The sequence below is a fragment of the Physeter macrocephalus genome, chromosome 8, assembly GCF_002837175.3.
Source record: "Physeter macrocephalus isolate SW-GA chromosome 8, ASM283717v5, whole genome shotgun sequence".
Taxonomy (NCBI): domain Eukaryota; kingdom Metazoa; phylum Chordata; class Mammalia; order Artiodactyla; family Physeteridae; genus Physeter; species Physeter macrocephalus.
The window spans coordinates 63,009,884-63,023,442 of record NC_041221.1 but is presented as its reverse complement, the minus strand read 5'-3'; the positions used below and the strand labels follow the sequence as shown (position 1 = coordinate 63,023,442).

Here is a 13,559-nt window from a genome sequence, read left to right as displayed (position 1 = left end):
TTCAAAGTATTTCTATTTCTTTAGACCCTAGGAAAACTCAGGATATGGCGTCATAGAGCTGAAACTCAAGGAAGTTTGGAATTGCCAACAATAGGTCATGGGGAGATGGGGAGGGTCCTGAAGTCAGGTCAAGTTCAAAACTAGGCTCCTCCAATCACAAGCTGGGTGATCTTGGACACAGGGAAAAACAATCCTTGGAGTTCCTAGAAAGACTGAATGAAAGACTTCATAGAAAGTGCTTGCTTGGCACAAAGCTGGGCACACGACAAACCAAATAAGTGTTAGCCAGCTTATTATGGTTAGGAGGGAAAACCTCCTAATAATGTTTTCTTGTTTATGTTTTAATCTTAGTTTTCATGTTAGTTTAGACTCAAGTTACTCTTTGATACAAGTTATTATTTGAGGATGTAAGAATTTTGGCCATTTAACAAAATGGTATAAGATAGGACATGTATATGATCTCTCACAAGTGAAATGATAATGGAAATTTTACTGAAAAAAATGTCATAACAGGTCTAGGTAAAATCTAATTATTGTTTAATATGAAGATTAATACATGTAAATCTTGGCTTGATCTAAACTTATTATTCTATTAAATAAATTGACATGAATATGGAGGAAATCAACCTCACTTCCAGCTAAATCTAGCCTGAAGCCTTCTTTGACATAGCCCTCTTAAAAATAGATATTATTTTCTAAATATTACAGTATTTAGAAATATGTTAATTTGTTCTGTGCTTAAACATATGTAAGTTACATTTTAATAGTAGTCTATAATGATGCCACAAGAGGATAGAGATATAAACTGCTTTTTTATGAGAGATAGTTCAACCAGGCTTTTTGTTTAGGACAGTTTGCTGTAGTTTTGTGTAGGGTAGTTTCTATATATTTCTATACAGACAAATACATATTTGGTCTCTTCTATGTGCCAGGCACTGAGGATACATTGGTACCTCCCTCCCTTCGTGGATCTTACTGAGTAAAAGTAATTATTTTTAATTATGTTTAATTAACAAATAAAATGCTTCCCAATATGGTAAGTGCAGTGAAGATAGTACTACACAGAGGACTAAAATTAATGTTTGTGTGTGTGCGTGTGTGTGTCCTGGAGATGTACTTTAGTTGGGTGGTTGGGGAAGCTGAGAACTGAAGGAACCCGTCAAGTAAAACAAGGGGAGAAGAGGATTAACTCATTTATATGGGCCTCACATTCAGATTTCCAGTGAAAGTTGGAAATCTTGAAATGAAGGGTTCCCCACTGTCAATCCTTGGTTTTGGTCTTTGGCTGGGTCGTTTTCTAGCACCAGCCTAACCTCAGGTGCTAGAATGTTCTTGAGAGTCCTGGTGGGCTGAGGTCAGAGAAAGTGAACATCACTTAGGGATGGAAGGAGAGCCTTCTGGAGTAAAGGTGCCCCCAGGATGATATGCAGCTACACATTTCTCCTCTTAATACAAAGTTTAAGAGCCTCCCGAGAGTTGACTTGCTAGGATTGGAAAGCATTTTTTATTAGGCTTAAGATTTTCATTGCCCTGCAATGCCCCTCCCAGCCAAGGAAACTTTAGAAATTCCAGAAATCACTAAGAACTACTTAGCCCTGTGATCACACTTAAAACATAACACTAGCATCTGTGTTTCCTTATGGCAGATTTACCTCTATTTTAGGTAACAAGTCACTGTTGAATTTTCTCTTGCTGTGAGTATGTAGATTTCAGTGTTCTAATACCTCTATGGGCTAAATTTAAAGTTTGAATTCAAATCGTAATTGGTAAATGGATATATGTGTGTAAAAACATGGTTCTAGCAACTGGTTAGAGTAATTTTCCCAGAGGATATAATGTTGGCTTTCAGCTGATAGGAGGGTGTGTCCACCGTGACAACATGAATAGTGCAAAAGACAGAAGTTCTAACTGGTAAGGCTGCTCGAGACATAAGTCGTGTTTTTTTCCCTTCCACCCTTCAGTACTTCATGAATGGGTTCTATCAGCTTCAGACAACGAGTACGCTGAAACCTGTCACAAATCATCACCACAGTCATCATCCCTGTGCTCATCCTCCGAGTTCTCAAGTACTTTCTGGATCAAAAAAACAACAAAATAATGACAAAGACAACAATAACCAAAAATAAGTAAATTAAGGTTTTAGTGTGAAATACAGCATATTGCATTCTCATTCTTTTGACAACCTAATGTTTATTAAAGGTATATGTATAACTCTCTGTTACTCTGTCAACCATAAGAGTTTGTTAGTTGGTATCTACTATTCCTTGACCATAGTGAATAACAGTTTCCTTTGCCCAGCTATGTCTGTTTAAGTAGAGATGATGCAGCTAAGAAGAACCACTCAAAAACAACTCCAAAATGAGCCAGAGAGAGTGGAAGGAAAAAAAGGGGCGAGTGCCTCCAAACATAGCCCTGAGTTCCATGGACACTCAGCAATATCTCTTTGCACCATCAAAACTTCACACACTTAAATTTTACCACGTTTTCTGCTGCCCTGATGCTTTCCATCTTTTTGATGACGGTTTTGCCTTCTTGGAATTCAAATAGTCTAATCGGGTCTTGACAGTTGATGTTTATCTTCATTGAAACTGAGATTGTCTTCATCCTTTTGCTCTGAGACTCCTGCTTTGAGGCTGAAAGGTCACTTGAAATGTGCACAGCATTTGGGAAGCCACATAATGAATTCAAATAAATTCATGCCTATTAAAAGGGAGGCCTCTCTTGCTCAAGTTCCAGAGCTTATGTAGAATAAACCATTTGGGTTTTGTCTGAATTTATTTTCAAAGGAGCTTATTGTGCTTCTTCTTTAATGCTCTCGTGACAGAAAATGGGAAAATTCTAAATTTTCATTTAATCTTCTTCAGAAAAATGCATTTTGCTCAGTGATTATGATTAAACTCTGAGTTTTTACAGCTGCTACAGCTGTCAACAAATTTAACAGGTATTCTTTGGTTACATTATTTGAGGATTTCTTTATATTGTGTATCTTTAATGTAGCAACTTCACTTTTTTTTTTTTTTTTTTTTGCGGTACGCGGGCCTCTCACTGTTGGGGCCTCTCCCGTTGCGGAGCACAGGCTCCGGACGCGCAGGCTCAGCGGCCATGGCTCACGGACCCAGCCGCTCCGCGGCACGTGGGATCTTCCCGGACCGGGGCACGAACCTGCGTCCCCTGCATCGGCAGGCGGGCTCTCACCCACTGCACCACCAGGGAAGCCCAGCAACTCCACTTTTTAAAATTTTTCTCTATCCATATGCTTGTGTGTAAGTGCAAAAATATATGTATAAAAATGTTCTGCAGCAGTTTTTATAATAGAAAACTAGGAACAACCTGTCAATCAGTATAGGGCTAATTCAACAATTTTTTACAACAGTAATGAAATACTGTGTAGCTGTGAGGAAGGTCTCTTATGTACTGGTATGGAGCTATCTTCAGGCAATGTTTACTGTTATTATTACTGCGATAATTCGGAAAGGTGGTACTCATATTCAGAGGTCTCCATTCGAAAACTCATTAGTTTTCTTTGTGTATCCCTTAGAGTTTATATAAAAGCAAACAATGAGACTAGGTTCTATTCACTCCCCCTTTTTACACAAAAAGAAGCATAGTCTATACTTTCACTGTCCTGCAACTTCCATTTTTCACTTGACAATGTGTTGGTATGTGAAGAGGCTTCTTGCTTTTTTTTTTTTTAGGAGATTTATTGAGATATAATTCACATACCATATTATTCACTCATTGAAAGTATACAGTTATTTAATTATTAGTATATTCACCCAGTTGTGCAACCATACCACAATCAATTTCAGTACATTTTACCTCCCTGGAAGAAACCCAGTACCCTGTAGCTGCCACCTTCCAATTCTCATGTCACCTGCTCTACTCCAAGCCCTAAGCAACTATTAACCTACTTTTTGGCTCTCTAGATTTGCCTGTTCTGAATCTTTCATTTAAATACAATTATGTAATATATAGTCTTTCCTGACTGACTTCTTTCACTTAACATAACATTATCAAGGCTCACCCATGTTGTAGTGTGTATCAATCAGTATTTCATTTCCTTTTATGACAAATAATATTCCGTTGTATAGATATACAACCTTTAGTTTATTCATTTATCAGTTGATAGAGATGTGGGTTGTTTTCACCTTTTGGTTATCATGAGTTATGCTGCTATGAACATTTATGTAAAAGTTTTCTCATGGAAAAATATTTTTACTTCTCATGGGTATGTACCTAGTAGAAGAATGCTGGGTCCAATGATATGTCTATGTTTAACTTTTTTTTTTTTACTATTTTCCAAAGTGGCTGTATTCTCACTCTTTTTTTTTACAGCAGAAAGTTATGCTATGGAATAACTGCATCATTATTAATTTAATTGTCTAGGTACGTTTTTAAATGAAAAAGTCAAAGTACAATGTTCCCGGTTTTGTAAATATACAAAGACTCTCAACCCACATGAATATGTTTTCACCCGCCGGCGTATTTCTGCGTGTGCACTCAAGGCAATGGCAATAGTTGCTACCTTTAGAGAGGAGATGGCTGCTCTGAGCCTCTGAGGTGGAAGGGGACTGAGTACTCACCATTTTGAATTAGAGGGATTTTTACTATGTGCACGGATTAATTTTTCAAATGAAAATGTGATTCATTATGTAAAAAGAAGAGATATATTTTCTTGGTACTCTTCTAACAAATGTTGGTCGGGCGAGAGACTTCTTTATCTGTTTTCTGCATCCGTCTTCCTGCACTATGAGGTGTCAGTGCTACACAACCTGTCTTCTGCCCACTCTGGTGTCAGTTTTAGTTGTTAGGGCAAAAAAATTAATGTCTGCCGTTCTATCTTTAAAAGCCAAGGTATCATTTCAAAAATCAGGTATTGTTTAGCTCTTACTCTAAAATAGTGTTTCCAAAGTGTTTTATACAAACCAATCCACGTCAAAGACAAAACAAAACAAAACAAAAGCTAGGGTGAGCATCTGGGTGAACTCTGGGATTGAGAAACAAGAGGAAGGTGGGTAAAATAAACATGAAAGGTGTGGTAGGTGCCGAAAGCAGGGCTGGTTAGTCTGAAGTCCTTCAGTTTCCTGTACAGTCTATCCAAGTATTGTGTGCTGGTGACTGAAAGAGGAAATCCTTACTTCCTGCACAGCATCCATCATGTAGCTCTGAAACGGTTCTTTGCTTGCTTTCACCTGTGCTTGAAAATCAGATTTTTTTTTAGTGTGAGTTTTTCTAATTATGTAAGACAGAACCTATAGTGTTTTTTTCTATTTAATCTACTGGTGGTTAAACAGTAGATTCTGGTTTCTGTCTTTGGTTAAATGAGCTTGTCTTATTGAATGATAGAAACATGCCTGCCTGCATTTGCTTGTTGATTTGTTCATTCTTGAGTTCACTCATTTTTTCATTAAGCATTTATTTCTTCAGCACTGCTGTGACATGGCACCTTAGTGAGCGATGGTTCCTTCTGCGGTGCTGGGAAGGCATGATTTGCAGCTGGAGAAGAATAATTTCGCATCCTTTAATGGTCAAAATCCTTAACTTTTTTTTTTTTTTTACATATACTGACAAAACCTAATTTTGAAAACTACATGACTTTGGTTCACTTAGTTCTATAAAATGAAAAAGATCATGGCAGTGATCAGTATTGATTAGCTTAAAAGTATGTCAAGAAAAGAGAGAAAGAAGAGATTCTATAAAAATAAGTCTTTAGGAATAATGTAAAATAATTTGATTTTATCAGAAATTTATAAAACAGGTGTTCCTTAGGGCTAAAAAGTCTTTTTCAAAGGAATAAAGCTATGGGTGGATAAATGAATACATTTTTCTTCAATCATTGTCTACATCCTGCTGTGGGGATGAGGAATATGCTGTGTCTGGGGATGGAGAGGGGTTGAGTGATGGAATTAACAGAGATGCCACCAGAACAAACATTACATCCAGTTGACTTGCCTGTTAACAATCTATTCCTGAGGAGTTCATTTCTGAAGATGACTGTAACTAAAGAGAAGTCTTATTATATGTCATTTTATTTAACTATCGAGCTATCTCATTTTGCAAAATTTATTCCTTTCAAGTCATGATGCATTTTGCCTTTGGCAGGACTATTGTTTATTTTTAGAGAAGATGCTGATTAATCACAGTATCTTTTCAGAAATAAATAGGGATTTTTCTGCCATGAGGCAACTAGTAATTCATTTACCAAATGTCAACAGAGTTAACAAAGAATTTTGTATCATAAAAACCTCACAGTTGCCTACTTTTCTCTCTCACATTAAAAAAAAGCAAGGTTCTTTCACATTTTTATGTGTAATGTGACAAGAGAATGTGACTCTACTGTTGATCATGATCTAATTGCAATTGCTAAGGACCCAGGCTGAGTTGGCACTGGCTTATATACATTGTTTTGCAAGCACCCAGTGAAGAAAGCCATGGTGAGGGTATCATTGGTTATTTATTTATTTATGGATCTCTTTCTATCCATTCCTTACTGTTGCTTCTCCATTTACAGTTTAGATGACATGAATAATCATATGAAGCCATCATTCAGTTATTAGAAAATGGGGTTGATAAGGCATCTGTAGAGGGGAGACAGTGATAGTATCTGGTTAGTCGGGTGAAGCTTGCAGAGGTAGGGTCACCTGTGTACTGTCCCTGTGCCCCACATGGTGGAGTGAAAACTCCCACCCAGGCTGCCGGACACTCAAGCCCACACCCTTGACCGCTCTGCTGTACTGTCTTTCCGACAACTTGCCTTATGGGAAACTGCCTTAATACAACTTTTAAAAATAAAGCATAGCACAGTCGTGGCTTGCCCCCAAGTCAAATATGAAAGGTGTAATATTTCACAGATTCTAACCATGTTCAGTTGTTGAGGACTCCTTTATATTTTACTCAAATAGGAAAACGTTACTAATTTAAATTTTCTTTACAATCAAGGCACACTAACCCTCACATATTTTCTTTTATTAAAATAAATTTTGTTATAAAAGCAATTAATGTCTGCTCTAGGATCTTTTGAAAATCTAGAAAAATGCAAATACAAATTACTCATAAACTCACCACTCCCCAAAATGACCACTGTGAATTCTTAGGTATTTTCTTCCAGTATTTTTCTAAGCAAACATGGTACTAATAGCAGTCATATGACTCATGTACTTTTACTTCAGGTTTTTAAAAATTTAACATTTTATCATGAGCATTTTCCCATATCATTTAATATTATTTGAAACACTATTTATATGCATGCACATATTCTACCTTAATATATTTCATAATTTAAATATTTGCCTATTGTTGGACATTTAAGCTGTTTCTAATTTTTCCCAAAATTAAAAATATTAGCCATTCTTTGAATTTTCTATTTGCCTATTAGTTGTTTTTCTCTTGTGGTCATATAGTTGTTCTTGTTGGTTGTAAAAGTTCTTTACATATTAGATATATGAGTCTTTTTCATCCCACATTTGTGGTAATTATATATTCCAGGTTTTTTTTTTTTTTTTTTTTTTGCGGTACGCGGGCCCCTCACCGCTGTGGCCTCCCCTGCAGCGGAGCACAGGCTCCGGATGCGCAGACTCAGTGGCCATGGCTCACGGGCCCAGCCGCTCCGCGGCATGTGGGATCCACCCGGACCAGGGCACGAACCCACGTCCCCTGTATCGGCAGGCGGACTCCCAACCATGGCGCCACCAGGGAAGCGCCTATATTCCAGTTTTTAGTTCCTTTTTACTTTTGTTTATGGTGTTTTATATAGTCAAATCTATTTTTTTTCTTTTATAACTTCTTTCTTTGCTTTAACAGTATGACTGTTTTTTCCTCTACTAAAAGCAGATATTTAGCCATGTTTTCTTTGTGAATTCATTTTTTACCTAATTCTTTAATCAGTTTGGAATTTATTTTAATATAAGGATCCAAGTTTACCTTATTTCCAAATAGTTAAGCATATGTTCCAGGACCATTTGTTAAATACTCCCTACTTTACTTATTTTTTTGTATCACATATAAAATTGTATGTGTCATCTATCATGTGTACACTTGTCAGTTATAAAATTACATTTTACAATTAACATCTTAAAAGAAACCAGTAATAATTTTAAAAGCCTATGCAGTTCATTGATAGAAACATACTATATTAAACTATTGTAATTGTCTAACTGTTTTTACATTTACCTTCAAGAACTTTTTATTGCTTGTGTCCATTTGCTCACCTTTGTAGAAACCTTTATCCTTTCTTACCTCACAGACTTGATAAGTTAATTATATTAGTATAAGGCAAAATGAGAGAGATTGGAAGCTAGAATGAGCCCTTTCATTAGGATAAAGCAGAGATTGGTGGGACCTGGTGGTAGGTGGGTGGAGGAGGTAGATGAAAGCAAGAGCACTGGACCACCCAGAGGGGCTGGGGAATTCCATCTGGCAGGCATGATGGCAATATCATCTACCAACTGCTGTTTGGGGACAAAACATACTAGTGTCCTAACAAGTGGCTCAGAGCAGGTGATTCTTAGAAATATATGCCCAGAGTGTGGACAAGACAACTTAGTGGAATGTGGAAAGAAAATGGTATATTTTTTTCTCATCCTCTCAGAATTTATCTTTGTAGTATATTTCATAAAGTAGATCATATTTGGTATAGTAATGCAAGAATATAACATAATTTATTAAAAATAAACACCAAATGGAGGTGCTTGCATTTAGAAATGTGCTCTCCCATAAGATTGGAGATCACTGGTCTAGATCATGTGACCCCAGGGAGTTCTGTAAACCAGCTTACGTTTCAGGGATAGAATAGGAACAGAACAGCCAAGCCTACCTCTGGACGTCATATGAACTGAAGTCTCAGAAAAGGAAGACAGGCACACGGAACCAAGGAGGAAGCAAGTAATGAGATGAGGCATACATTCGAAGTGACCGTGGCAAGTGTGATGCCGTCTCCCAGAGTGATGCTGAAGGGCTCCTAAATTCGCTCCTGCTTAAAATCAAAATTATTCCTAGAGAACGGGTAGGAGCAGAGCAACAGGTGAGGTTCAAGTGACCTCAGGTTGCAGAACCTGCGATCCAGGTCACCTTTCAGCAAGTTTCCATTTTTCAAGCAAGTTTCTAATATATAATAGAGGGTATCTTTGACCAATAATGTAGCCTAGGGCTACATTCCATTTCTATTTAAAAAACATCCACCAGTCAAACGTTGCACAGCAGATTTCATGCATGTGAAAAGCCATTGTATTCAGTCTGAGCAAACTACCCCACCCTTGTCTTCCTGAAGTGTCCATTATGGAGGCTCTGGGAAGCTGAGATTGCCCATCGCTGTGAGTGAATATGGGCAGGACCTCTTGTTTCTGCTTTACTCAGTACACGTAGGCTTCTTCCGCACGATGGTGCCCACAGACTTTGAAAATACTAACCCAGCTCCTGAAAATCAGCACTCTACTCTGTTTTCACAAGAATCATGCCCAATATTTGTCCTGTTTTTAGAAGATAACCATCAGGGACAGTATACACTCTAGGGTGCTTGTTTAGCTGTTGGTTGAGGGACTTTGTTTTTTCCCATTTTGATCTTGTATCAATTAAGGATAGACTTTAAGCTGTACAATAATATATTACAGGAAAAATAAGGTATAAGTCATCTTTAAAATAAAGAATCACATTTCCTGCTTACTTAGAGTTTAACTTCTGAAATAACTGATCATTATTGCAGATTAATTGTTAGTAGGAAGTAGTTGAACACTTCAGCCTTCACTCTAAAGTATTCTAATTTCTCTCTTGAAGTAGCCCATGATTCAATCTAGAGTCACCACAATATACATGCGTAGTGTACAGATCATGAGAACAGCTCTTTAAGAGAACTCTGTGACAGAGTATAAAACCCATAATTTTCACACTGAAAATTGCTTTTGCTTTGCATAACCGTAAAGGGAAAATTAATATTTTTAGCTAAAATAGTGAATAAATGAACATTAGTCTTTGCTTTTTCTAGATTTTAGCGACATAAACATTTTACTATAAGAAGATATTTATACGTTCATGTCTTTATTCATTAAAACTATTTATTGAACAAATGCTGTGTGCTAATGTGACCTTTGTTCTGTTTAAAAGTAGGAGAGATGATCTGGTCATCTAAATTATGTATCTGAGTGAAATATTTAACCTATCACGATGTTGCCCTTTTAAGGGATTGTTTACTGTGTGCCTTTTAATGGAAGAGCATTCACTAATTTAACAAGGGTTGCAGGACACATGTCATTAATTAGCTCAGCTAGCATGGCTGTGGGGTAGATAGTCCTATAAATCAACTGCTCCTACAGTCACTAATTAACTGACTTAGTTTCATGGCAGAGGCATGTATTTCAATTAGACTGTGGTTCCTGTTATGATCAAATGAGGTCAAGTATACACAATAATGTGAAAAGTAGGGACACCAAAGGGGGAAAGTGGTGGGGGTGGTGGTAGTAGTGGGATGAATTGGGAGAGTGGGATTGACATGTATACACTAATATGTGTAAAATAGATAACTAATAAGAAACTGCTGTATAAAAAAACAAATAAATAAAATTAAATTAAAAAAATAAAATTGAGGTATAATTGACATCTAACACTGTATTATTAGTTGAAGGAGTGCAAAAAAAAGTAGTGTAAAAAGCCATATAATAATGGTGCATGGATGTGTGTGTATGTGAGTGTAGGTGGTTTTACAGGCAAAATGTATAATGTAAGCATTATGGCTTGTAACTGAAATAAAGTTTACGAATTTAATTGGATTCTCATCCCATAACATATGCATACGAGTATGTACATGTACACAAACACACACACATACGCACTGCGATAGAGTATTTATCTATGTATTTGAATGACATAAATATTTAATTTTGGAATTCTGAAAAAGAAATAAAATAGTCACACTTTATCTGGGTGAAGATCAGCATCTGGAACTATAAAAATGAGCATTCCAGATTTTTGACTAATTTCATTGCTTTTATTAGTATGTTGACTTCATGTAGATCCAGCCTTCCTTTCAAGGGGGAACAAACATGTAGAACATGTTTACAAATGTAGAACAAACATTTACTTCCATAAATGGTCTCTCTTCTCTCAATAAGAGCAGCCATATACAAATTATAGAACGTTTAGTCATCATGGTTGAAAATATCACATAATGTTAATATAGTCCCCATCTGGTGATATATTTTAAAATCGGATTTATAAATATCAGAGTTGGTTTTGACTAGGGCTATGACATTAACCACTGTTATTTAATACGAGATAGAAGGCCTAATGGATAATTGTCTATTTCTTTTCAGACATTTATGTGTTTTTATTAGGATAATGAATAATGAGTACAGAATTATCAACATCATTCCGTGTAGTTGTTCTGTTTGTTTTTAAATAATATCTGTAATGTCAAGCTCATTTTTATTGCATAACCTAAGCACACACAGAGCCTACAGTGAAGCAAAACAGAGGTTGAAACATATTCATTGCCATTGGCTTTTAAAGAAACCTCTGAGAAGTTTGTCTCAATATTTAAAAGGAAAAAAGATGGGTACCTTTCTGAATAGATGCCACTGTGTTGCTCAAACAAAGCTGACTCTGTAGAAGAGAGATGGATTGTTTTGCCTTTGACCAGTGGGCATTGTCACCTGAACAGAACTCACTAGGGACAATAAAGGATTTTCAAAGGTTTAGTTGTTATTTAAACAGATATTAGTTATTATTCCAGTCTTAGAGAAATCTAAAATATCTATATATCTATATCTATATGTCTCATCACACGCACACACACACACACACACACACACACACACACACACACGTTTGACTACATCCCTTTATTCCTTGAAATGCTTTGAGAGGCCTGAAATCATCTTTCAGTCACCGAGAGGAGACTGGGTTCAAGTTCACTTGTATTCGGTCTTTGCTGTGTGCCTGGCTTTGTGCGTCATCCTTGATTCTCATTTTTTCACCCAACCTCCCAGGACCCTGTGTGGCATCATACTGTCTACATTTACAGATGACAAAACCAAGATGCAGAGAGGCTAAGAAATCTGCCTAAAGGCACAAAGCTATTGGCAGAGCCAGGATGTGAGGCCAAGTCAAGGTTCTAATACACACGTACCTAAGTATGAACTCAAACTCAGTTGAAAATAAAGTGTTAATGAGGCTAAGTGTGACAACTCCATGATAAGAAGTTTAGATTTGTTAAGATCTTTCAAGAACTCAGAGGGTTTATTGCCAGTTTTACTCTTCTCTTAAAGAAGGGTGTTCTCCCATTGCTGGCATGTGCAGTTATAAAAATAAATTAGAGGTAAACAGATAACAGTTTCCTGGCTGCCTTCATGTCTGTGAGCCTGACACAGATCCCAGAAGGAAAAATATGCTGCAAGGAGGCTTATGTGATGTTGCTTATTTAGGGATCCTTTGATCACTTATTTACGATATCCAGTTACGGCTACATTACTTTCCTTTTTGAGCAAAAGCACACATTCACTTGACCATTCTTCTGGCGGAAGCTGACATTGCCTACCACTTCCAAAATGTCCTTGTGTGCCCAAGCTCATAATTGCGACATTTGAGTTCAGAGCTCCCCTGACGGCACAATTACCACCAAATTCACTGCCATTGGGAACATTGGTGAGGCCTGCCTCAGAGGCCTCTTTGTTAGCCAGGAACATGCAGACATGCTTCATTCTGCATCATAAAGGTATTTCCAAAAGGAGTTTCTCATTGAATTATTTTGTAATAATATATTTTTCTAAGTACAGAATAAACACATGTTCCTTGTGGAAAAATCGAGAACTACAGAAAATACATGTTATAATATATAAATAACCTGCAACAGCAGCATGCAGGGATAGGCGTCATATACAAACAGGTTGGTTTATTTCCTGCATAACTTTTTTTTTAACATCTTTATTGGAGTGTAATTGCTTTACAATGGTGTGTTAGTTTCTGCTTTATAACAAAGTGAATCAGCTATACATATACATATACCCCCATATCTCCTCCCTCTTGCATCTCCCTCCCTCCCACCCTATCCCACCCGTCTAGGTGGTCACAAAGCACTGAGCTGATCTCCCTGTGCTATGCAGCTGCTTCCCACTAGCTATCTAGTTTACAATTGGTAGTGTACATATGTCCATGCCACTCTCTCACTTCATCCCAGCTTACCCTTCCCCCTCCCCGTTCTCAAGTCCATTCTGTACGTCTCCTTCTTTATTCCTGTCCTGCCCCTAGGTTCCTCATAACATTTTTTTTTTTAGACTCCATATATATGTGTTAGCATATGGTATTCTTTTTTCTCTTTCTGACTTACTTCACTCTGTATGACAGACTCTAGGTCCATCCACCTCACTACAAATAACTCAATTTTGTTTCTTTTTATGGCTGAGTAATATTCTATTGTATATATGTGCCACATCTTCTTTATCCATTCATCTGTCGATGGACACTTAGGTTGCTTCCATGTCCTGGCTATTGTAAATAGAGCTGCAATGAACATTGTGGTACATGACTCTTTTTGAATTATGGTTTTCTCAGGGTATATGCCCAGTAGTGGGATT

General features: G+C 37.1%; 1 protein-coding gene across 19 annotated transcripts in view; it reads left to right on the top strand.

The window, feature by feature from the left end:
- PDE4D (phosphodiesterase 4D) overlaps positions 1-13,559 on the top strand; it is a 739,244-nt gene that overhangs the window by 456,725 nt on the left and 268,960 nt on the right. The window contains exon 2 of one of the 19 annotated variants that reach the window (XM_055086566.1): positions 1,962-2,126. The exons of the other annotated variants lie outside the window; for them this stretch is intronic. Within the exon in view, the coding sequence (XP_054942541.1) occupies positions 2,098-2,126 (29 nt within the window). The 5' untranslated portion in view covers positions 1,962-2,097. The remainder of the gene's footprint in view (positions 1-1,961; positions 2,127-13,559) is intronic. 19 annotated transcript variants of the gene reach the window in all.